At 45.3% G+C, this 25,418-nt stretch overlaps 1 protein-coding gene across 1 annotated transcript in view; it reads left to right on the top strand.

The window, feature by feature from the left end:
• The window catches only part of wwc1 (WW and C2 domain containing 1), a 37,144-nt gene extending 11,726 nt beyond the window's left edge, over positions 1 to 25,418 (top strand). Inside the window, exons 2-22 of the mRNA XM_034549854.1 lie at positions 551 to 660; positions 1,080 to 1,283; positions 2,164 to 2,240; positions 2,373 to 2,452; positions 6,406 to 6,535; positions 10,212 to 10,358; positions 10,797 to 10,867; positions 11,034 to 11,279; positions 13,183 to 13,272; positions 14,424 to 15,091; positions 17,186 to 17,303; positions 17,771 to 17,941; positions 18,746 to 18,938; positions 19,575 to 19,718; positions 20,257 to 20,306; positions 21,494 to 21,683; positions 22,098 to 22,268; positions 22,410 to 22,502; positions 23,576 to 23,806; positions 23,958 to 24,076; positions 24,821 to 25,418. Coding sequence (XP_034405745.1) covers positions 551 to 660; positions 1,080 to 1,283; positions 2,164 to 2,240; positions 2,373 to 2,452; positions 6,406 to 6,535; positions 10,212 to 10,358; positions 10,797 to 10,867; positions 11,034 to 11,279; positions 13,183 to 13,272; positions 14,424 to 15,091; positions 17,186 to 17,303; positions 17,771 to 17,941; positions 18,746 to 18,938; positions 19,575 to 19,718; positions 20,257 to 20,306; positions 21,494 to 21,683; positions 22,098 to 22,268; positions 22,410 to 22,502; positions 23,576 to 23,806; positions 23,958 to 24,076; positions 24,821 to 24,887 — 3,370 coding nt within the window. The 3' untranslated portion in view covers positions 24,888 to 25,418. The remainder of the gene's footprint in view (positions 1 to 550; positions 661 to 1,079; positions 1,284 to 2,163; positions 2,241 to 2,372; positions 2,453 to 6,405; positions 6,536 to 10,211; positions 10,359 to 10,796; positions 10,868 to 11,033; positions 11,280 to 13,182; positions 13,273 to 14,423; positions 15,092 to 17,185; positions 17,304 to 17,770; positions 17,942 to 18,745; positions 18,939 to 19,574; positions 19,719 to 20,256; positions 20,307 to 21,493; positions 21,684 to 22,097; positions 22,269 to 22,409; positions 22,503 to 23,575; positions 23,807 to 23,957; positions 24,077 to 24,820) is intronic.

Genomic DNA, 25,418 nt, shown 5'->3' on the forward strand with positions numbered 1-25,418 from the left:
ACATGTTTGCAGCCGAAATAATTACAATTACAACAGAAATAATTATGTTTACCGCAGAAATAAACAACCTGGTCCCCTTTTGGGATCGTTTTCCCCCTCATGACAACTGTACGAGTTTAATTTCCATATCCCTCCACCCTTTACAGTTTATACAAAGGCTTTTTTTTTTTTTTTTGCCGTGTTCTGAGCAGACAAGACGGCGTGCAGACTTGACTCGGACTCGACGTCAAAGGCTCGAGACTCGTGAACGTCTCGGCAAGATTAAAATCTGGGCCCTTTCATCTGCAAAATCCTGAAGTTACCCACAATCCCTAAAAAAAACAAAAAAAAAACACTTTAATTGTGTCTTGTCATGTTCTGTCTCACTCTATTAAGGACTGAGCACAGAAAGCAGTGTATTGCAACATTTTCTTGATTTTTGATTGAGATGTTATGTCAGTCTCGCGGACTGAGGAGGTCTGTGACGTTTGTCGGTCGCGGTGGAGAGTTTTTTTATTCATTGGGTTTCTGAATCCGTTTTCCGACTCTGTTTTTTTTTTTCTTTCTCCAGGCAGACGAAACCTCTGACGTTCGCCGACTGCATCGGGGATGAGCTGCCGGTCGGATGGGAGGAGGCGTACGACCCCGCCGTCGGACCGTACTATGTCGACCACAACACCAGTGAGTGTACTATTGTGTTTTACTTACTCCTTGTGTTCATCTGCTCCAATAAGAAGGAGTATATAAACTGGTCGAAATTGTGTCTCAAGTGAGCAAGATACATGAATCGGGAAAAACTTTTGTTTTATTGTGAAGAAATTGCAATAGTCCAGTGTATAATTGGTCTTTGACATTGTAATGCCAGTATTGTGAGGAGTCTGATAACTCATCTCTGAACGACTTGAGTCGCCTTTTGATGCTTTTAGAAATATTCGACAACTGGAATTTGGCCGCGGACATCCGTTGATTTAAACGACCCAAAATAAAACAGTAACGCCGATCGTCACCATCTTCAATACGAATGTGCGAACCGACAGGTGGGGTCGGCGTCTTTTTGCTCACAATCCTAAAACCCTCCCTTCCTCCGCCATCCCCCCCAGAGAGCACCCAGCTGGAGGACCCGCGGGCCCAGTGGCAGCGGGAGCAGGAGTTCATGCTGCGGGACTACCTGGCCGTGGCCCGCGACGCGCTCAGCGCCCAGAAGGAGATCTACCAGGTGAAGGAGCAGCGGCTCCGCCTGGCGCAGCAGGAGTACCTGCAGCTCAACGACGCGTGGCGGGACAAGTCGACGTCGCAGACCAGCTGTGAGTACCAGACCGAAGGGGGAGGAGAAGCCCCCCCAGACAGCAGCGCTAACGCAGAGCAGGTGCTACTGACGTGTGTGCGCAACTACGGGAGCGGATTCCTCACCCCGCTTTGTCAAACTACAACACTTTAAAAGTGTTAGTTATTGTGGCCGCTCGTCTCCGTATAAATGGTTTCAGGAAGAAAATTATTAGAATAAAAATAAGGTCGTAAAGAAAATGGTTTCGATAAATGTAAGAATAGATGGAACAATACATCGTAAGGGAATAATTAAGAAGAGAAAATAAAAACATAAGTATGACAAAATTATTATATATATGTGTGTGTATGTGTATATATGTATATATATATATATATATATATATATATATAGCGGAAATAAATACGGAACAATTAAATAATTAAATAAAAAGAATAATACAATGAAATACATCTAGTTAAAGCAGAAAAGAAACAAGGAAAAAAGAAAATGGAAATATTCAAAAGAAGGAACACATTTAAAAGATAAAAGTATTATTAACTTATATACTTTAAGAATCCATGCCAGCTCTTGTGTACATTAAGATCCAATAATCACTAACAGACTCAACAATCTCTCTAATTACGAAGTGTTTTTTTAATCTTCTTGTCTCTCAGAAGAGGGTAAACACATCAGAGTAGTAGATGGTTCCTAATTTTTGATGATTTCCTTTTTCTTTTAAAGTTTTGGCAGAACAAAACAGGTCGACATATCTCAGGAGATTTTAACAGAAAGACGTTAGTTGGTGTCTCTGTCTCTCGCTCATCTCTACCTGGTGAAATACAAAAAAACAGCTGTTAAAAATAACCAAATCCTTTAATGCCTCTCCTTTCTCTCCTCATCTTTCCCTTTTCCTGCAGTGAATTCCAGATCGTCGTCCTCCAGCAAGTACGACCCCGACATCCTAAAAGCAGAAATATCCACAGCCAAAAGTCGGGTAGGACCCCCCCCCCCCCCCCCCCCCCCCCTCCCCCTCTCCTCCCTGTTTCAACCTAGTCTGTCTAATATACGACCTTACAACATTTGAATATTAAACTATATCTTTGAATATTTATTTCCTGTGTCTCAGGTGAACAAGCTGAAGCGGGACCTGGCCTCTATGAAGCAAGAGCTGCAGTACAAAGAACAAGGCTTCGAGACCCTCAAAGAGTAAGTGTCGGTACGCAGACCCGGATGCCCTCCTGCTTAGCCCCTCTGTGTTGAGCAGGTATTTGTTCTCCGAGTGCGACGTCACCCCACTGCTTTGTGGAGCTTTGGAGCCTCGAAGTTTGGCACTTTGTCCGTCGCCCTCATAATTTACTAAATGGAAGATTATGCTGTATTGAAGAACACTTGAAACGAGCGATGGAGACCATAAACTCACAATGTTTGAATAAATCAAATGAGAAGTGGAGTAATTCTCTGAGACATTAAGACTTCTTTTTACAGCCAGAGTCGTCGCCCGCTGGCAACTAGAACAATGCAAGATTAAGGAGCTTATTGGCTTTGTCTTTTCAGAACCAAAAGTCTAATTTATTATTTAGTGAGTGTTCAAAACTCATGAACTCTAAACTGCTATGAATGTAAAAAAAAATGTGTTTTTGAGTGAACAAGTAAAACAACCAGCTGTGAGAATAGAAACATAGATATCTGTCATGTTGAAAGTTCGACAGAGAAAGATGGCTTCCCTAAGTCTGTGATCACCACATTCAGATGTCAGTGAGCCACAGCTGATCTTGTACACAGATGCATTCTTTTTTTCATCGTCTTGACAACAAAGTTACATCTGACATACAGAAGTTATGTTCACATTTTATATGAGCTGTTATCAAATCGATGATTTGTGCCCTTTTTTAGTTGACCGTACAAAGCGTTCCCGTTCGAGCTGAGACTCAAAACACATGTTGGAAAAAGGATGACAATGAAGACATAACGACGTGTTGTTGTTGTTTCACTGAACGACATCGCCACGCATTAACAACAAAAAACCACACAAAGGGCCTCTGTGGAATTGGCCGCGTTAGTGCGGATGGCGTCTGCAACGTTTCTTTTAGTGCGCTCCCTCTCACGTGCTCTTTCTTCAGAAACCATATCTCAGCCGAGCTCTTATCCTTCATTTGCCCTGTCCTTATCTATGACATGATCCCTCAGGCATCAGAGGCATATCTTTGCACCGTGGGAATGACGGAGCCGAGACTTCCCTGAAGGTTCTTGCGCTTTTTCGGAGGGGGGGGGGGGGGGGGGGGGGGTTGTCCTGTGAAACGTGAAAGGTAAAAATGTCGTCGAGTGGAACGGATGAAATCTAGTGTGAGACTTCGGATTTGCTTATCGCCTCGGTTATTGCCTCAGCATTATCACACATTCCATCCGATCATTAAATACTTACGCCTCTATAAAAGCACAAATGGAACAACAGCTGAAGAATGTGGAATTTTAAAGCGACACACCCCTTCTATCTGACCTACTTCCACCCCTTAGAATACGAAGTGGGTTCGTCAGGAATGGCAAGGTGTACCCGTGAAGCCATCAGTTGGGAATGTTGATTTGTAAGGGATTCATTCTCCCACGTGTTCTTTTATGTTTGACTTTCTTTTATTGAATTTGCCACATTGGACATGCAGAGGCGAGCTGGTTGACGTTGAATTGAAAAGGAATGTCCGGTCTGTTTGCGTCGCACAGTGAGAGTGTCGGGAGGATTAAAGAGTAGCCGAGGCCGAGTGGTCGGACGGCATTCCTCCGTGACTTTCCTCTCCTGTTACAGTCATCAGACGGCATTCGGCAACCAATCGCTGTTTGCAGAATTGCAAATAGGCTTAGACCGGAATGCAGCCCGAAACACTCTGCTCCCATTAAGATTCCACAAAATGCTGGCGCATGAGAGCCATGGGGCTTTTCTGGTTTGCGTAACAGAGAAGTGACAATAACATGGACACATACTTTTCATGTGGTTTTGACTGGGTCTGTTTTTTTGGTTTGGGGTCATTTCTCATGTTCACAAACCTTAGTCATTCGAAACATCGGGGTTTGTAATTTAGTGGAGGATTTAATTTTAGTTCCATAGCAATTCAACAACAATTGGGTTCACGAGTAGACGACGCAAGTCAAGAAAGGTTGGGAACCACAGTGAGGGACAATAGTGGCAACGGTCAAGTGCAGAAGCTAAAGATGCTCTAAGTTTTAGCCTCACTGGGACTTTAGGCTTGTGTTAACCACAGAGAGCATTTCAGGGATCGAACCAGAACCCCTTAAAACACTAAACAAAAAACAAACAAACATTGACTTCATGACGAGGGAACTGGAAATAAAGAAATGTGAACTCCTTTCCCGGGTTGTAGGACTTATTCATGCAGCACTCTCTACCCCCATGTACACAACCAGCTCCATATTGACTGGCCTGCACAGAGCCTTGACCTCAACTGCAGCCAATACTATTGGGATGAACCAATGGGGGGGGGGGGCGTTCTTCTTTTTGATCTTGACCCACGCTAGAGATTAAAAGTCAGCATATCTCGCCCAGTCACCCGGCACCCACACAGGGAGGGATTCTGTGTTTGGGATAAGGGCACTTAAAAAAAAAAAAAAAAAGCAGACGATTACCAAAACGGGTGAAGGCGCTCCCTTGACCACGAAACCATGACTCTTCCTGGCAGTAGGCAAGAGGCAAGAAAACCAGTATGATTATATTCTCTCTAGCTTTCTCTTTCTCTGTTATTGGAAAGAGGTCATTGTGATTGTAAATATAAAAAGGTTCATAACACTGTTTTCTCTCCGCATAAGTCCGTGTTTGAGAAGGACTTAGGGAGGATTACTTGTTCTTTCTGGCTGTTACAGACAAGTGCCTCTCTCCCTCCCTCACTTCCTCATTCTCTCTGTACCTTGTTTTCTCTCTCTCTCTCTCTCTCTCTCTGTCCAAACCTCCCTCCCCCTCTTCCCTCTCTGAAGAATGTGAAAGGACCTGTTATTCAGATGCATGCATGACTTGCTGATGACAGGGCTCACATAGCTGCTGCTGCCTCCGATGGCCGCTTCCTGCAGCGACTCTTGTCTCTGATTCCCCCTGCGGACCGGGTCTCCCCCCCCCCTTTCCCTCCGGTCCGCCTAGAGCCAAAGAAAGAACAAGGCTCTAACGCTGGTTCACCAGAATGTTTCCGAGTTGAGCGAGCATTTAATCCCGCCACTCAAAGTGGCCGAGAGGGCTCGCCCAAAATGGGAACGCATTCCAACCGTGAAATGATCTCTGCGAATGTTTTTAGCGTGTTCAGTTTCGGTAGTTTTTTTTTTTTTTCTCCCCCGAAAGCTGTCCCTAACCCTAACCCTAACCCTAACCTTTTACAATTCAGCACAACGAAGAAATTAAGTAGCCTTAAGAGTTGTTAACACCCCGCGGATGTGTTCTGCTTGTATGTATGTTATAAAACGTTTTTTTGTTGAGATGTTACACCTTTGAACTAAACTGTGGGATTGTGAGGACATTGCATTGTGCCTCAGGAACTTTCAGTCATCAGACCTCGTGGCTTGGAAGCTCATCCAATCAAAATGGATACATGTACATTTTATTGAATGAATGAACTATGGATTCCTAATTTTCTTCCTTGATTCGTCCATTCATCCATTTTCTGCCGCTTCTCCGTGTTAATTAAATGAACGACATCATTAAGAACTATTGTTGCATACTTCCAGGAAGTACTGACAAAGAATGCGATGAAATGACGCATAGTTCTAGACCACGTTGGTTATCTGGGTTTCCCATCATAAGTTCACATGACGGGTGTTGCATTGCATTCCGCCGTTGTGTTCAAAAGGTCTGATAACATCTTTGATTTAATCTTGTGTAGCCTGCGGAAACCAAATAAACACGAGTTCATTGGCTCGTCACAGTGTGTGTGTGATCGGCGGAAGGAAAAACGTAACCGTATGAAAAAGAGTCAAAGCGTGTACGCTCAGCTGACCCAGTTCTTTGTGTAAACGTTAGATAGAAAAATAAAGCAGATAATTAAGAGTTAATTACCTGATTATCCGTTCCCGAGCAGCAGCCGGCGGTGAATGATGATGATCTGGGGACGAGGCGACGATCCTTCTGAATGATCATCCAAACTGACCATCTCTTCCCCCTCCTCCCCCAGGATTGACCAGAAGGTGTCCAACAGCCCGTATGGCTACAAGCTGCAGGAGGCGCAGACCATCCTCAGCGAGGTCCGCTCCATCCGAGATGCCATCAGCTCTGGGGAGAAGGAGAAAGAGGAACTCATGCAGGTACAACGACATTTGTAATGTCACTAAAACCCGACTCAAACCCCCATAACTCTGTATAGACCTTTTTAGTTTGACGTTCACTCTCTCTGGTTAAAGAATTTCCAAAAGAGGTTCGTCGTCAAGTTTGTCTGTTAATTAAGGCACTTTAGCAGCCCATTGTGGAGTTCAGGTTAATGAAATATAGTACCAGTTGCATATGTCCAACTGCATTCAATGCAGATTTGTGTTATAGCACAAGACGACTTGAGCTCAGATCTGTTAATGCGTCTCAAAGCGCTGCGTTGTTTAAAAGTCACTGAAGTGAGGACGTTGAGTGGAATCCGCTCCAGTATCAACTCTTTGACCCACAAAAGATGAAGGAATAATAGGGCGACTGTGGGTCAGCAGGTCCGTCTTTCAATCAGAGGATCAGCGGTTCAAATCCCCGCATCCGCTAGCCCGAGTCGATGTGTCCTTGAGCAAGACACTTAACCCCTGAACCTCTCCCCCGTAGCTGTGTCTACTGTGTATGATTGTAAGTCGCTTTGGATAAAAGCGTTGGCTTAATGTAATGTAATAATCCAAATGCCGACATGTGACACCGGGAGCCGTGTCGGAAACCACAGCAAGGCTCACATCGACATGTGCATCTTTTTCCCCACACAAATGAGTGCGTATCGCCGCCAGGTCTCTGCTGCTCGACAGTTTGGGTTGGAGGGGGACATTTATTCAATTGCCTTTACGTCTCATCCCAGGTATAAAGTAGTCCCTAAATCCCCTCATCCGATGGATTGAAGCGTGGCGAGGAGCAGAATTGGAAAAACACTCTGGCTTACTTACCCCTAACATGGTGGACTTTGCAGGGAGGACCAGTAGAGCTCCCGCTGTGGCAGCCACTGACTTGTGACAAAGAGTGAGAATAGGAAAATGAGCGTGTGAGTGTGAGGCGAGGAGATGACTCGGCGTCAGACGACTTCCCGGGAGAGTCTTCACGCGCGTTAAAAACACGTTATATTGCTGTGAGAAAAAGATCCGGATGCACTAAAAAAACAGATTTAGTGACCAGCTAAAGAGCAGCCGAGGCTGCAGGGAGGCAGGTGGTGTTTTACTGTCGCGCCTGGTTGTGGGGAGGGGGGGAGGGTTAAAAGCATCTCGCTGATGGCAGCGACATTTTATTAACTCTGAGGTTTCCTTGACATCGTAGTATAACCTCTCTGAGTGGATGGCGGTGAGTTAGGTCGGCCTTTATTTCTTTCAGCGTCTCAGGTGACGCTCTATTACAGAAAACCACCAGTTTGAGTTTGGGAAACGACTGAAGGTTTTAAGGCCGCAAGCCTTAGGCAGCTTTTTGATTCTGACATTTCAGTAATTCTTTTTTTTTTGGGGGGGGTCGGGGGGTCGGGTCGGGGGTAATTATTTTGTCAATAAAATGTCAAAAATAGCAAAAACGTCTCATCTTAGAGCCCGAGACGACATATTCAAATGTCTTGTTTAGCCCGACCGGCAGTCCAATACCCTAAAATATCTCCCAGACAATATCCACTGAAATAAAACGGAGAAAAGCAGCAAATCTTTGTTTTTCAAAACCGCTGCATGGGAACCTCCAAGTTGAAGTTCCAGTACGCTTCGGTTGCACGAATGTCTCTCCTCCCCCTGAGCTCCCGTTATCCACATGAATTAAAAAAAAAAAACACCTTTTGTTGTGTGTGTGTGTGTGTGACAGCATTGCCTCCCCATTCCCACCATGCCCGCAGTGTATAATAAAGTTGTATGATGGGACCTGGCGCTCACAGGCTGCATCAAATCGTTTTGGATACGTGTTGTGGCTCCCCCATGCAACAAGAATGGGTTTGTTTCTTATTTGCAGATGCGCCGTACCTCGTCATTACAATGCCTCCAGGTTCTATTATAGATTTTAGTCTTATAAAACACCTTTTATCTTTTCTTAACAGTGCAGATGCTCTTTGATGCTACAGGCACCAATAGGTCTGCAAAGGAATAGAAAATCTTCTTTTACCATTTGAGCATTTAACACTCCGGTTCTTAATAAAAGAACGGACCTGTGTTGACAATCTTCCAACATGCACCCGCAAACGTACATAAAGATCACAAATATATCGGGCGGCAGATTTGTTTGGCTCATGTTGGTTTGGAGGTAGAGGGAGGGGAATGCGTTCAATAATACATAATCTGCTCTGTGTACTCTACTCTGCCTCCCTCTTCCTCCCATCTCTCACCCTAACCATCTGCAGCTGACGTGTGTGTGTGTGTGTGTGGCTGTACATATGTGTGTTTGTCTATGGCTGTGACAGTGACTTTATGCAACCAAGTGCACTCATGTGCAAAAAATGAAGGAAAAAAAACCAGACAGAGCGATGACAGCTAGAGAAATGGAGCGAGGTGAGTTCTTACTCACAGACCTCACTGACGCCTACAGTTTTGAGCCCAAACAAATAATTGATTAGTCCGGAACTTTTCAGACCATTTACCGCTCTATACCAGACCCAAGTTTCCCCAAGTACCGCTTTCCGGACGCCGACAGCCAAACAACCTCTCGCTGTGCACGGCCTCCGCCGTTGATTGATGTAGCTCGCCCGGTGACTTCTCCACATTCAGCCCGGAAGCGCCGGCACTCTGACTCTTCTTCTGTCACTTCTCACCTCGCGGCCGTTTCTGAATTTCACCCAATCTGCTGCAATCAGCGGCCGGGGAGTCCGAATCCGACTGTTCGTCACTATGTCACACCGCCTTGTAGCGTTCGGACTAGATTTTAATTCAATTTTATTTAATCTGACTAACAACTAAGACTGGGGCCTCTTGTCGGGTCTTTTAGCTCCTGCCTACCACCAGCAAAACGAGACCGGACCATCCGTTAAACCTAAATGATGTGGATGATTCACACAGGAAGTGATAAAATGAAGTCGAGCAGCAGCAGCTGCTGCGTTGAGACAAAACGACATGCGCTGAACCCGCCGCCCTCCTCCTTTTTAACCCAAAGCCCCCACAGAGGGAATGTAGGTCTGATGAGCATCGCGGTATATGATTTGTGGGTCGTAAAAAAATACTTTTCAAATCCGAACATATTTATGATCTCCGCTTGCCACTCGGGGCTGCCGTCCTGTTTTAACAGCCACCGGGAGCTTCGGGCTGAAACGACACAGCATCATCAAAAATGCTTTAGCGTGACCGTTATCATAGAGGTGGTATGTTGTTTTTCTTTTTCCGCCCCCGTCTGAATAGCGAAGATAAGGCGCATTCCGCGGCAGGCTGTAAAACAAACCGCAGAGTCATATAAGATATTCGCTACGGCAGTAAAGATGAAAGGACGACTGCGATAACCCTCACAGCTTCGGCATCACTCTAACAAATGCCAATCATGGAGCAAACACCGATAGGGGGGGGTGGTCATCGCCCCGAGACCCTCTCACTGATTTTTTTTTTTGTACAGGGAGTCGGGGGGAAATGTGTGATTTAAAAAAAAAAAAACAATAAGCTATTTACAGTGGTATTAATATTGGTTGCTACTGTACAGTGTTTTATTGTTACTTTTATCTCGTGTGTTTTTTGCTCTACATCCTATATTTCTTTTTGTATTCCGGGTGCAGTTTCCCGCTGCAGCGTGCCAGTTCATTCATGTCGTTGCTCGCGCTCTCTCCTGTCCCCCCCCCCCCCCCCCCCCCCCCCCCGTTTTCTCCAGAAACTGGCGGTGTTGAAGGACAGTTTCCGGCTGGACTCGGGCTCCCAGCAGGAGCTGTGGGGCAGCAGTCCCTCGCTCGCCAACTCCGAGCTTTCCATCCCCCCGATTTACTCCGACGCCGGCTCGCAGACCGACATCCCCGCTGAGGTGAGTCCCGGGTGGAAAATCGGTTTCGCTCTTCATCACCACAGAGAGAAGCAGCAGCGGCGGCGGCGGCATTAGGAAAAAGCCACAGAGATGAGCCGCAGTCTAGAAGCAGTCGGCACAACATTCAACACGGTCCGACAAGTTTTTAAAAAAAAACAAACGGCAATAGCATCAAAATATCTCCCAGCTGTGATCTTAAGGCGGTTTTCCCTGAGCAGACAGATTGACATTCAGTCGACCGGCTGGGTATCGACATTTCTTTCTTGGTGCAAGAGGATTTATTTTAAAACCGAACGTTCTCCCGTCGTGAGTCGCTCTGTTCAGAGGACGAGAGCGGCGCACTTGTGATGGTTTTACTGTGTTGTTTTGGTACTTAAGTAAAGTGTCTGAGCGCTGGTTCAGGAATTGTCAACGTGTTAATGTTCCGTTTGTGTTTAGTTCATGACGAGCACCAACAAACTGGCAGAGAAGGTTCGCCTGAGTCTGAAGTACGAGGAGGCCAAGAGGAGGTACATGACTGTGTGTGTGTGTGTGGAGTGTATTTTACCTGTTTACTGTACATGTGCCTTAAACGGACAGCAGTCTAATTGATGAGTTTGTCGTTCTTCTCTCTTTGTTTACCTCCCCCCCCCCCGCGCGCAACTCTCCCTTCCCTTTCCGCTCGCTCTCTCTCAGGATCGCCACCATCGAGGTGCAGATCGCCAAACTGGACAGCGAGGCGTGGCCGGGGCTGCTGGACCCGGAGCGGGACCGCCTCATCCTCATTAACGAGAAGGAGGAGCTGCTGAAGGAGCTGCAGTACGTCAGCCCCCGGCAGCGGCTGCAGCCCAACGACGCTCAGAAGCTGGAGTCCGAGAAGAAACGTCTGGAGAGGGACCTGCAGGCCGCCAGGGACAACCAGAGCAAGGCTCTGACTGAGAGGTGAGGGGGGGGGGGGTTTCTGGTAGCAGAAAATACATACATGTAAACATACACACCCTCAATAATAAGCCTGAAAGAGGAAGAGAGCAGAGCTGACGTTCGCTGACAGTAAGAAGGACAAACAGCTGGACCGGTTCCTCTGTTTATATACTCTCACAAGATGGAGAAGGTCAGAGCAGGTGATGACAGGTGTGTGTGTGTGTGTGTGTGTGTGTGTGTGTGTGTGTGTGTGTGTGTGTGTGTGTGTGTGTGTGTGTGTGTGTGTGTGTGTGTGTGTGTGTGTGTGTGTGTGTGTGTGTGTGTGTGTGTGTGTGTGTGTGTGTGTGTGTGTGTGTGTGTGTGTGTGTGTGTGTGTGTGTGTGTGTGTGTGTGTGTGTGTGTGTGTGTGTGTGTGTGTGTAACTGCGGCCATTATTGTCTCTTCTGCTGATGAAACGGCTGACCTTCTACTTTAGTTCTACTCCTTTGGTCTTTAGACCTTTATGGACGTCAAACCTCCCTGATGATTATTAAGAGTTGAAGATGAGCATGACAGTGAGCACAATGAGCAGCCTCTCTTCCTCCTTCTCCTCTCCTTGTTTCCTCTCCACTCCCATCCTGTCCTCTTCATTTCTTGTTTCCTCTCCCCTTCTTCTCGCCTCCATTCTCTTCTCTCCTTCTCTCATCTCCTCCCCTCTGCTTGTCTCCTCTCCTCTCTTTTCCTTGTTTTTTTTCTTTCCTCTCCCATCCCATTGTGTCCTCTTCATGCCTTGTTTCCTCTCCTCTCCCCTTCTCCTCGGCTCCATTCTCTTCTTCTTCTTCTCTCATCTCCTCACCTCTGCTTGGCTTCTCTCTTCTCCTTGTATTCTCTCGCTTCCTTTCCTCTCCTTGTCATTTCACCTCTCCTCTACCCTCATCTTCTCTTCTCCTCTCCTTGTCTCCCATCCTCGTATCCTCTCCTCTCTGTACAGACTTTTACAACCTGTTCTCTCTATTGCGGCTCTCCTAAATCTTTTCTTTCACCTTTCTTCTTGTAGCACTTTCTCTTTTCTGAAATAGCTGTAGGCAGCAAAACAGACTCACCAATATCCTGCACGTCACCTCCTCCTCCTCCTCCTCCTCTTCCTCCTCCTCCTCCTCCTCCGCCTCCGCTCCCCCCTTCCCCCTTCCGTCCAACAGGACGCTTGTTATTTAGAGCTCAGGTCGGACTCCACCTGAGCTCAGTCTCTCTTTGTGTCTCGTCTCCTGTTCCTGTAACCTGAGCGGCTGCAGAGCCCGGTCACAAAAAGAACCTCTTGTAGTCTGCCTATACACACACACACACACACGCGCGCGCAGGCACACACACTCTCTGACTCAATAAATATGCAGGCGCTCATGTATTCGGTGTCTGCAGGTTGTGAAAGATGTCAAATTCCCTAAATCAAAGTCTTTGAGCACAGCAAAGTGGACGTTTTTAAAGGCTCCACTCAAACCCACGGGTGTCTTCCCATCAGAGATGTGGCCAAGAAGACCTCCACTCAAGTGTGGTAAAGCGTTGCTGTGCATTGTGTTAGGTTATCGTGAGAATGTCAAATGAGTAAATTGCTTTTTCTTAAAAAAGTAGCAGAAGAGGGAGGCAGAGGTCAGCAAAGCTCAGCGTGAAAACACTCAGTCGGTCCAGAAAGTTTGTGTCTCGTAGTTTTTTATAGTTTCTTTTTTTCTTCTTCAAGCGCTCGCACCTCCAGCATTATTCCTAAACGTGAAGGTGACTCATGTCCAACCTGGAAGCAGCAAACAAAGCATCTGATGTTTTTAATTTCATTTTGTAATATAACTTAATTGACCAGATTAAGGCGTTACTTTCTACTCGCAGGACTGTCGCTGACTTAAAAAAAAAACACCATTTGTTTACAAATATATAAATATTTTCTTGGTCATTTCAGACTGCGACTTCACTGCAAGCGGAACAAGCTGGTCAGAGAGCTGGAGGAGACGGTTCGACTGGCCTCATCACTACACACCCAACTCAAAAGGTTCGCTCATCTCATATCTCAAAAGATTATTCGTCACATGTCATTTTTTTTCTGACACCATTTATTTCATCCATATTTTCTTTAGTTCGACATATTTCTCACAAGGTCGTTGGCCATCAGAAGATTTGCTGAAAATAAGCAATCATCTCGTCTTTTAGATTCAAAGCGGACGGTCAAAGAGAGCGGAGCTTTGAAGTGAAGGGGAGGTGGAGAGATGAGCCGCGATTGAAGCATTTAACCTTTTTTTAATAACCAAACATTTGCTGAAGATGAAAGGCGTTTTGTTCTCGTGGTCTTTTTTACCGATCTTCGGTCACGATCGCGCCACAAATCAAATTTTCCAGCCCAGATACGGCCTCCGCATTCAATTCTTAAGGCAATGACGCAAGGCTGTTGTAAGAGCTGTACATATTCACTTTTAATATTCAGCAGCAGTGGATTTCTTTTAGCTTCGGCAGTGATAATCTGAGAGGTTGACAGTTGAGGGGGCTGTTGGTCTCCTCCTCCAGGCTCGTGCCTCCCCGAGCCTGGAGCCTCCCTGCTTTAATTAGAGAGCCGCTCAGGCAGAGAGGGGAGGAAAGGGAACAAGAGGAGTGTGGAGGACAGAGAGAGGGGAGCATGAACATACTTTCCTCCTCATGGGAGTCCCTCAAGTCCAATATTTGAGCTGTATTTTAGGTCCTAGATTGTGTTTGACGGTTTCAAATTGGCAATGAACATCTCGCCTGCTGGGCCGGGAGATGTGGGGAAAAAGATGACCCAAAAATAACTGCCTTTTTTATATCGCACAATTCATGGGTCTTGAATGTGCTTTGCAGAATACATATAACATAGTTAATAAATGACAGAACTACTGTTTGTCCCGAGGTGCTTTAGCTGGGCTCTTGAGACGTTGCGGGACTTATTTTAAGATTTTTATTATTTTTCTCAAACAATCAAAAGTAAAAAGAGGAGAGTGGACAGGCGGGGAGGGATCGAGGTGACGCACAGAGGGGGGGAAAAGGGAAAAGGAAACCAGTGGAAAGGAAAGAAATAGAGAGTGTGGAAGAGTAAGTCACGGCTTATTTCTTTTCTGCCACTTCCTGACTTGAATAACGACTTGATGCGTGACTTGACGTCTGAGATGGTAACTCGTCCTCTCTCTCCTCCAGCCTGTCGGCCAGCACTCTGTCCTGTTCGTCCGGCAGCAGTCGAGGCTCTCTCACGTCCAGCCGCGGCTCGCTGGCCACCACCTCCAGCCTGGGCTCCACCTCCTCCCTCAGCTTCACCGACATCTACCTGGAGCAGCCGGAGCTGGCCGACCCGGACTTCCAGAACAAGCTGGACAGCCTCCTACAGGAGGGCCAGGGAGGCTACCGCCCCTCCAGCTCCATCACCACCATACACGAACACGAAGTGGTGACGGGCTCCGGGGAGCGGCACGCCGAGAAGCCCGAAGGAACAGCAGGTGGGGCGGGAAGAGACGGAGGCGGTGCAGGAGTAGGAGGCGGTGTTGGAGCGGAGTCGGGGTCCTCCAGGATCCAGGCGCTCAAACTGTCCGAGACCCCCCTCTCCATGAGCTCTCTCTCTCCTCGGTCGTCTCTCTCCTCGCTGTCTCCGCCGTGCTCGCCGCTCGTCACGGACACGAGTTTCCTGCCCGGAGAGACGTTCACGGGCCAGATGGAGCCCGGCGGGCTGAGCCTGGACCTGGAGCTCCACAGCCGGCTCGCGGAGCTGGAGCTCAGCCTGGACTCTCGGGAGCAGCAGCGGCAGAAGGAGCACAGGAGGCTCGAGGAGAAGCAGAACCACGACGACGTCGCGCTTGGCGAGGAGGTCAAAGGTAAAACTGGAAGCTTTCGTTCTTTTGGTTCTTCTTCATTCAAAAATGTTCAAGTCATACTTTGTGCTGCGGAAACGCCAGCTCATTGAGTAGAATAACGGAAAGAAAACAACAACTGTTGACACCATCTTGGAAGCATACTATTTCTAATTTAATGCTGCAGAATTAGGAGGACCGTGAACAAGTCCACGAGTACACAAAAGTTTGTCGACAGGCTGAAGTGTAAAGTCTTCCAAAGGAACTACAGTACAATGAAATAATTCCAATGTGAAGGGTCATAAAACCTGTGAGGGACCCTGGGTCTCTTATCCTCAAAGCAATCATGTCACGGTGTCTCCACAGCAATACAAAGTATGTTTGCGTAATAACTCTGCAGGGCAGCAGGATAACGACTCAAATTATGATCCCAGTTAATAGCATGAGGATGATAATCGTGATGAATCATCTGCAATTAGAGGAGAGAGGGAGAAAGAGAGATTTCTGCCATTTTTGATGTATAACACGGGTATTTGCCTTTTTTAAAAAGGGAAATTTAAGAACACATTTCTTTAATGGCTCAAAAAAGTAGATTGTCATCAACAAGCATTTTTCAATTGCAATTTGAATTGAATTGAATTGAGAGAGATAGATGGATAGAATTCTCTGATTGCAGCATTTCAGCTTTTGTTATCGTTAAAAGCGCCGAGATGCTCAATAGGACACAGAATATGTGTTGGGAGGTCAACCAGATCATAACCTCAAAATGGTCAACCATGTTGTGGGCGTCCACATGCTCACAAACAGCTTTTAAGTACCTGCATTTGTGTTCATGTGCGTGATAAAAAAATGTTTTAGTGTGTTTGAAACCTGATTTCTGGTGGGAGCAATGAAGAGATGAGAGCTGAGGGGAGGTGAAGGTGAGGAGGGTGTTGGATTACAGCCTCCGTGTGTCCATGTGCTACAATTAATATTATTGTTTCTTATTTATAGTTTAAATATATATATATATTGTGTGCTATATATATATATATAAAAGTGTATATGTATATATATATATATATATGCATGTATATATATGCATGTATGAAGAGGGGAAGTGACGGTAGCTTCAGGACCTTAATTGCCTCCACGGGCCGTGTGCCACAGCAACTGAACCGAATGATAGCGAGGCTCAATTGAAGTTTGATCCGGGCTCCGAGCCCCGACGCAGCAGCTCAACGTGACACCACTTGCTGTCGCAGCCTCAGGTGAAAGGTGGACTTGGTGTCCGGTTTGCGTTTCACTCTCCATCTCTGCCGCCGGAGCTCAACGTGGTCCCGGGCTCTTTTCATAAGGCTCTGATCGGGTCAACAGCAGCACCGCCTCAAATAGAGTAGCAGGCCCTTCATTCTACTCAGTGAGACCACAGCTGCTAAAAGCTTTGGCCAATAAAATAAAATAAAAATAAAAAATGTAATTGCATGATAAACAAACAAAGTAAACATAACTGAATTGTTGACAGAGGGTTCTGATTGAACAAGTACACTGTGCTGAAGCTTTCTACCCTTTGGTCCACGCATCACTCATTTACTTTCCTCTGAGCTTCTACTACATATGTGCTCCTTGTCTTATGTCCTTGGACATAACGTTCGTGGGAGGTTTGTCCAGTCCAGACTCATCAGCATGTATGCTTCTCACCGCTGCAATGGGACATGGGGAAATCAGCCCTAGGAAGTACAATTACCATTTTAGGCCAAGTTAAACATGCTGTTTTTGTTACTGACTTGGAGCAAGACACACACGAGTTGTTTCTTTTCTTTTGTGTGTCTATTTTAGATTTAGTGGGCGGTCAAGTACATGATGCTTTAAATAGTTTATTCTGACAATAATGGAGCTCTATGGCCCAGAGGAATAGAAATCAGTGTGGTCTAGACACACTCTCACACACACACACACACACACACACACAATTCATGTTACAGGATCAATTCATCTTTTTTTTTCTTTTTTAAAGTCTTTTAAATATAATATAGAATTTCACCAGACTTATTGAAGCCGTTGGACAGAAATCCAAGAAAAAAAAAGGAAAATCCTTTTGTAAATTCACCTGGATTTTCCTTCTCCTGTTGTCTTTAGGCACGACTCCCCAACTGCGAGGGACCGGGGCGGGGCCAAAGAAGATGGGCGTGACCTCGGCGGTGTCTGACGAGTCGGTGGCCGGTGATAGCGGCGTGTACGAGCCTTCGGAGCGCAGGTACGGGGAACCCTTTTAATCTACAATACATATTGTAAGAGGGACATGGTGACCTTTGACCTGCCCTGGATATCGCACATTTGAACTGGATGGATTTATTTTCCTTTTACATATAATTCTATATCCTTTGTATCTCTAAATCTTATTTTTCACACGAGCCTTGAGCACAATATCAGTATTTCACTTGTTTACGTGACAAATAAACGTATAACTTATATACACATTGACTAACACGATTAAAAAATCTCCTTTTGATCATTGCACCTTAACACAAGACATTTCCCTTCTTTTTTGTTTTGTTTTGTGTTTGTTGAACAACACAAAACCAAAACCAAAATAGAAATACCTTCATGGTGTCATTACATTGCTTTTACACGGCATTGAAAAATACTCATTTAAAGTCTCGATTTCCACGCTACTTAACGCGGACGTCTGAACGTGTGTCTTTGTGGTTGTGTTTCCTCCAGGCCGGGCCTCCCTACAGACCTTCTCCTGAGCGCCGACGAGGAGAGGTTGGCGCTCTGCTGCTCTCAAGTGCAGCTCGGCTTCCGCTACGAGTCCAGAGACCACCGCTTCACCATCTACGTCATGCAGCTATCCAACTGCAGCGCCCTCTGTCTGCCGGCTGACCAGAAAATGTACGTCCTTGTTTTTTTTGTTTTTTTTTGTTACCCCCGTTCATTAGATCACGCTCGCTTTAGCGAGTAATCTAGGTGTGTATGTACAAAAGCATGAGTAAAAGAAACTGACGGTTGGAGGTAGACACATAAAGCTTGTATCAATGTACAGTTGACACATTCAGATCAAACAAGTTACAGTAAATAACGCATGTGTGGAGAAGACAGACAGGTGGAGTAAGGTGTGTCCTATTGTGCAGGCTTGCATGTGTAGTGCATGTTTGCTCATGCAGATGTGTGTCTGAGAGGGTTCTCCGTGTGTTTGCACTGGAAGAAGTGGTGCTTATGCAAACTAATAACAGGAAACTGATACAAATGATCCAAAAGTCATCGTAACCCGCACTACTTACTTGATTTATCAACCTTGAAATTGAAATGAGATGCTGCTCCGATATATAGAGTGTGTTAACAGTTGTGACAAAGATGTCTCTGTTATGCGTGTTCACATTCGCCTTCGGTTTGACAAATTCATCCACACAAAAAAGAGATAACATCTCACCGCAGGAGCGACATGTCTGCAGTCAGAACATTTAAGCTGATTAAAGGGCATGGCTGTGTGATGTCATGGGTTCTTTTAACGTTAATCAGAGTTTGCACGGCTGCATATGAATGGGAACATTTGTGGAATATTTATTTTCAGTAGCCGTCTACACAGCTTTGTGAATATATATAAGCGAAGACTGGCGCACGTTTTTACGCCAACAGACTTATCAATATTTTGTTATTATGCAGATGATACAATCTTGCGCCCGTTTTGTCCCTCAGGTATGTGCGTTCTGCGGTGCTGCCCTGCGTAGAAACCACGCGCTGCCTCTTTCGAACGCGCGGCTCTCTGCCTCAGGACGTCGTGGAGGTCAACGAGGTGTTCAGTATGCAGATATCCCACAGTGCACTGCGGCAGAAGACGCTGAGGGTCGACGTCTGCAACACCAGCAAGTCGGGCCACGAAGAGTGTCTGGTTAGTAGAACTTATAGTTGTCGTTTGATTTAATCTTTTTTTTTGCTTCATGTTATGTTAGGATATATATATATATATATATATATATATATATATATATATATATATATACACACAATTATTATTTCAAAGGAACAAAAGTAAGTGCTTGACAAAAAACTATTTATCAAAGATCAGGACTCCAAGTTAAGTGTGTCCAGGGACCATAAATAATAGATTTACTCCTCACATCACTTTTAATTATGATTAATAATTCACATTTTATAATCTGGTTGGACAGCGTTTACTTTTGTGACCATTTCAATTATGTATTTTGGGACAGCGGTGAACAAAGGGGGAGTCCTGTATCTCCGTTATGTTTCCAATACATTTTGCTTTTAGTTTTGAGCAAACCTAACGTGCCACGTGTCTGTATCCAGTCTGAACCGTGCGTGCGTGTGCGTGTGCGTGTGTGTGTGTGTGTGCGTGCGCTCTGCTCTGTGTGATAACGCAGCAATGACCGAACTCGCCTGTGAATAAAACACAAACTAATCTGATTGTTTAACACTTTTTTTCTGAACTGGCACGACGATGTTCCAGACATTTCTGTCGTCTTAACGTCGACACGATCTACCTTTTCTCCTCCTCCTCCTCCAGGCGGGGGCCCAGATCAGCCTGGCCGACGTCAGCTGTTCGGAGGACAGATGCACCAAGTGGTACAATCTGCTGAGTCGCGCCTACCTGCGCGAGATCAACAAGGACAAAGAGAGCACAGCAGCAGCCGGCAGCGGCTCTGACGCGGTACAGATACTTTGACATCCAGACAGCATTCAACGCAGCTCATAAATCATTAGAAAGATGGTTTTAAAGATAGTCAACAGTAAGCTTTTTGCTGCTTACAATTAGTGAGGCCATTTTCCCCCCATGTATTAAACCAGGGTGACATTTCCAAGTGAGAGTTGACAGCCTGTGTTGTGAAAAGCTTTTTGAGTGAAAGCTTTTCTTTCTGCGTGAATGGTTTCAGTCCGGTAGTTCGTGTCAAACAGGAAATGTGTTGCCGCCCACCATAGAACACAGCTAGATGTCTGGAATGATCAGTATGAACACATTCCTGGGGTGAAGGAAGGAAGGGATGAGTGAGAGGAAAGGAAAGAAAAACATTAGCGATTGAGAAATCGTGGAAAGCTTCAGACAAAAGAAAAGCGGTGACCATGAACACCAACGTTTACTCATTCTCATGATACAGTCGGATAACAAGACTTTTTACATTCCTTGGTTTAAAAAAAAAAAAAAGAAGACTTGCAGAGATTTGTCCTGATGTGCGTCGGTTCTGTTTCAGACTCGCGTTTCCAGCGGTGACCGAGTCGGCGCTCCCGTACTCAATGAGTGGTGAGTGTGTGTGTGTCCTTTCCAACATCTGCTTTCTTTTGTTATGTATTACCTCCTTCGCCCCCCCCCTTGTTTGTGACCATCCATTGTCCTCTGGCTTTTAACATTTTTTTTTATTCCGTCCCACTTTTTTTTCCAAAACATTCCTCCATTTATTTACCCATCAACTTGAAGATGTCCATGTGAGGCCATCATCAAACTGCAACACAACTTAATTAAGCCACCTACAATGGGTTCTCTTCCCCCCCCCCCCCTAAAAATAAAAGTAATAATCAATATCCCAATTTAGAATTGTTTTTCTTTCTTCTTCTCAAACTCATATTTTTCTACTGAAAAGAGATCAGTGAGCAGAAGTCAGTTCCCACATGTGTGTGTGTGTGTGTGTGTGTGTGTGTTGATGGCGTGACGAAGCGCACAATAACACACACACAGACAGAATGTAACCCGGCAGGTTCAGCCGATAAATATAGCTGCTGGAATTTCGGATACACCTCCCTCACTTTGACGGGAGCCAAACGGACCGATTTTTTGCTTTCATCTTATTTTATGTCATTCTCTACAACCTGTTGTAACAATAGCACCTGCTAATCGCTATAAATGCTGGTGGTTAAGAGGTCGAGGGTACAAAGACTTAACACAAAATTAAATATATACAGTATATATAAAAAGATAAACATGAAAAAGTAGCATGGCAGAAAAATCCCAGTAATACTTGCTTTAGTTAAACACACACAAACACACACAATCTTGCTATAAGTATATCTGTAGTAGGCATAAGAACCGTGACCTTTGACACCGATACCAAACAATCTTTCCCTTACTCTGAAATATATAAACTATATATTTCTAGGAACCCTAACAAGGAGGGTGGTAGGAGAGGGGAAAAAAGACAGAATCTTGGAGTATTACTGCAATCATCAAGATGCTGATGTTGACGTTGAACACGTAAATAATTGTCGAAATAAAAACAAGCCAAAATGAGAATTCTAATTTCTTTTACTAATTTGACAATAATATAGTTATTTAACACTCTCCGACTATGTTTAGTAAATAAATAAAACCCCTTTTTTATCCAACAAAAGCATTTTCAAAAGACCTTCACTTACACGCTAAAGTTGGCATAATTATTTTATTTAAATCAGACGCGCCTCCATTTTTCTAACGGCATCTCTGTTGTTGATCGTCAGGCACGGCGACCCTCTGGACATGTCCGATGACGAGGAGGGAAACGGCGTGGAGGGAGTGGGACCTCTGGAGGAAGAGGACGGGTTTTATCCTGACAGCAGCCAATGGAGAGCAGAGGAGGAAGAGGAGGAAAAGGAAGAGGAGGAAAAGGTGACCAAACCTCCAACAGCAGCAGCAGCCATCACAGAAAAGGTAACGTTTGTGATGTCAACACCCACTCGAGCAGGAAATGGACGAGTAGCTCTTCCACTGCCATGTTGTCTTCTTCTTCTTGGTGTTTTTTGTGTGTCTTTTCTCATCATCACCTCCAGCGTTTGTCCCGAGTGGACACAAAGGGCTGGAGAAGTCTTTGTCTTTTTAAAATGTAGACATTCAGTTGTCTTTGACTAAATGAAACTAAACGTTTTATGTATATTTGGGAATCTTAAAACCGCTATTTCCGATTGTCTTGTTCTGTCTTCTCATAGGTTGTTAAAGTTTCACTTTCATATTTCTTAGAGGGTTGAAGTTGTTTTAAAAAAAAAAAATGCTCCCAAACTTTACTCGTCTCCATCTCTCGATCCGCTCCACGTCTCCCCCGTTCTCATCGCCGTGTCCTCTGTCCAGGTGAACAAGGAGACGAGCATGGGCAACTTGTTGCCGTCCTACCACGGCTCGGTGGTTCGACCAAAGGAGCGCCGCCCGGACGTCCACCAGCAGAACCCCTTCATGAGGGGGAACACCATCATCCGCTCCAAGACCTTCTCCCCCGGACCTCAGAGCCAGTACATCTGCAGGGTACCGGGAACAAATATAATAAATAAATAAAAATACCACAAAACAAGGAAAAACAAGACCGTAAACTCTCTATGTCCTCCTAATAACTTGACAAATGTACAGTTGGGTTATTGAGATAACATTTCACTTGTGTCTTTCTAGGTTAACCGCAGTGACAGCGACAGCTCCACCCTCTCCAAGAAGTCTCCATTTGTCCGAAACGCTTCGGAGAGACGCAGCATGCGCATGAAGAAGGTACCAAAAAACTAAAATACCATTTAATAAAACTCTCTCTCTCTCTGGAAATAAAAACATACTTGTGTGTTTTGAGATGGTCACTGTGTCCGACGGCACTACACCACAGACGCTCTTTTTTTTGCCGATGCCAGAACTTTCAATGACAGCATTTAATTGTTTTTACTTTCTTTTACATTCACGTTCAATTGTGCGTTCGCAATAACACATTGACTTTACGATTGCACAAAACCTCAAGTTACCAGGCTGTCTCTCACAAATAAGCCTTGCATGTGTTTCCAATGTTTATTTACTTTTAGGTTGTTCCTCCACTTCTTAATTTGGGCTAGGAGACAAAATAGAAAAAGAAACGCAGCGTTTTACATTTTCACGTCATTAATATATATATATATATATACATACATTCTTTGTGTATAAACGTAAAATGAACTGGAGCTTGAAACTTGAACTTAAATGACCCAAATCGGTGGCTGTTTGAGTCAAAGGCGTCTCCGGTACCAGACTTCTGTCCCTCCTGTTGTCTGCTGAGCATGTGCCGTCATGTTTAACCGGCGTCTGCGTCGACCGTCGCCTCCTCTCTCCGGAGAGCGGGAGACGGAGAGCGCATTTGCATTTTTCCGCGTCTCGAAGCCGCCAGACGACTCATCAGTGAAGTGACTCTTAATATTTAATAACCGTCTGAATGTTTAATGCGGCTTTGACAAGAAAAGTCTCCGGGTTCCCTCGTGGGGCTCGACAGCAGACGACAATACTGACAATATAATATTTACAAATAGTTCAAGCGTTTGCGGACATTTAACACGCCGCTGTCTTCACTCTGTTAGAGTAAAATGTATAACATAGAGAGCTATTTGTTTTCGTAACCGTGTTTGAAATATGGCTGATCCGTTATACATTTGGCTTCTGTCGCTGTTGCATCGATTTAAAAAAAAAAAAAAAAAAGGTTATCTGTCAAAATGTAAGCCTTTATTAGTGGCCGACAGGTTTGAGGTTCGCTCCGTCTTTAAATAGTGAATATCTGTGGGTTCCGATTGAGTCTGCGGCCCCTTAAATGTGTCCCCCCCCCCCGCCAGCCTCCTCTGCAGCTCAAAGGTCTGGACGGTCTGCTGCGGACGTCCATGGACCTGGAAATTGACCTCCAGGTGTCCCGGACGCGGCAGTCCCGGCTGGCGCAGGAGCTGCGGGTGCTGCGGGAGCTGAAGGCGCAGCTGGAGAAGGCGAGGCAGCAGGGCCAGAGGGAGCTGCCGGCCTGGGTCCAAGAGGATGAGCGCTTCCGCCTCCTCCTCAAGCAGGCCGAGAAACAGGTGAAGGAGCGCCCTGGAATCGGTCTGATGAACAAGTGTTTGTGTCACGAGCTTCAGTTCCCTGGAGAAGGGGCACTTGAAGGGGAGCGGAGTTCAGTATCTCTGACCCCCCCCTCCGCTCTGTTTGTTTCTTTTGTTTTATTCGGTTCAGACTCGTGAGGAGCAGCTGCAGGAGAAGCGGGTGGAGAAGATGATGAGGGCAGCGGCCAAGGAAGTCCACAAGATCCGGGGCCAGAGCCGCAAAGAGGTCCCCGAGGTCCAGACCTTCAGGTGGGGGACCAGGTTCCAGTCAGAGCTGGACAGAGTGATGAAATATGAGACTCGGGTTGTATGTTTCTAGATGAGAATACCCGGGATGAGAATGCACTTTTTTTAAGAGGTTGCATTTCAGACGAGAAGAGGCGGAGGAAAACATTTTGATGACTACTGTGAGACTACGTTCCTCACATAAATGTACAGTAGGGTAGAGACGAATAACAACTGCAGAAATGTGTTGTGACATCATTCACCTCATATGACATATTTATACGTTCTCAAATACAAGGAGGGACGGTTTCCCATTCTGGGATATGTAAATGATGAGCGACGGCATTTTATGCATCGCATCAAACAGCAGCACCCTATTGAAGCCAGGATTTTAAATGTAATATTCTGAAATGGCATAACCTGATGCTGCAATGGCCATGGGATGACAAATTGTGGCTTCAATGGGGGAAGAAACAAAGAAAAAGCTGCATTCTTGCCCACATTTCTTGCATATGCACAAATTAAAAAGCCCAAAACTGTCCCTCTTTGCATAAAGACCAGATTTATAGCATGTTTCTTTTATTTCTTTCCAACGTGTCAACAAATGAAATATAAGTAAATATAAACTTCTTCATAGACAAATTCTCTTCCAACTACTTTGACCGTTATAAAGTCTCGAGGCGCGGCGGCGTCAGGACTTCTGAGACCCGTTGAAACTGAACTTCGCACGTTTCACCGCGTTCAACCCGTTTCCTGTCTTGATTTCAGAGAGAAGATGGCGTTCTTCACACGAGCAAAGAGCAGCATCCCCGACCTGCCGGCTGACGACGTGTAGAGAAGCATTTCAAAGTATCCCCCCCCACCCCCCCACCCACCCCCCTTTTGAGTCTTAACCTGCTGTTCCCATACAAATGAAGCAAAAGTTTGGCGGTGTTATGAAGAATAAAAAAACAACAACAATATAATGTTTCGTAGAGAAAACTCTCAGAACCGTGAAGAAACACGTTTTTATTTTTAAAGAGCTCAGCGTTTCTAATGTGGATAGTCTTTGTTTGTAAATTAGTGATAGCTAGAGCTTTTTTATTTTTTATTATTATTATTATTATTATTATTTCCCTCTCTCCTCCACTTTGTCTATAGCATTGTGTTTTTCTGTTACTAACAGGCTGTTTATAGGCTCTTAGGTGTGTAAAATCATTCCAGCACAAAGTCACACCGCCACACATGTGCATACAAAGAGTTTTGTACTAAACTGACACATTTGGACAAAGGAATATATATGTATATAGCACAAAACAATGGTACTGAAGCAACCTAAGCTGATGATAAAACAAAAAATAAATATCTAAAGTTAAGAGACGTTTAA

Source organism: Cyclopterus lumpus, chromosome 14, assembly GCF_009769545.1.
Source record: "Cyclopterus lumpus isolate fCycLum1 chromosome 14, fCycLum1.pri, whole genome shotgun sequence".
Classification (NCBI taxonomy): domain Eukaryota; kingdom Metazoa; phylum Chordata; class Actinopteri; order Perciformes; family Cyclopteridae; genus Cyclopterus; species Cyclopterus lumpus.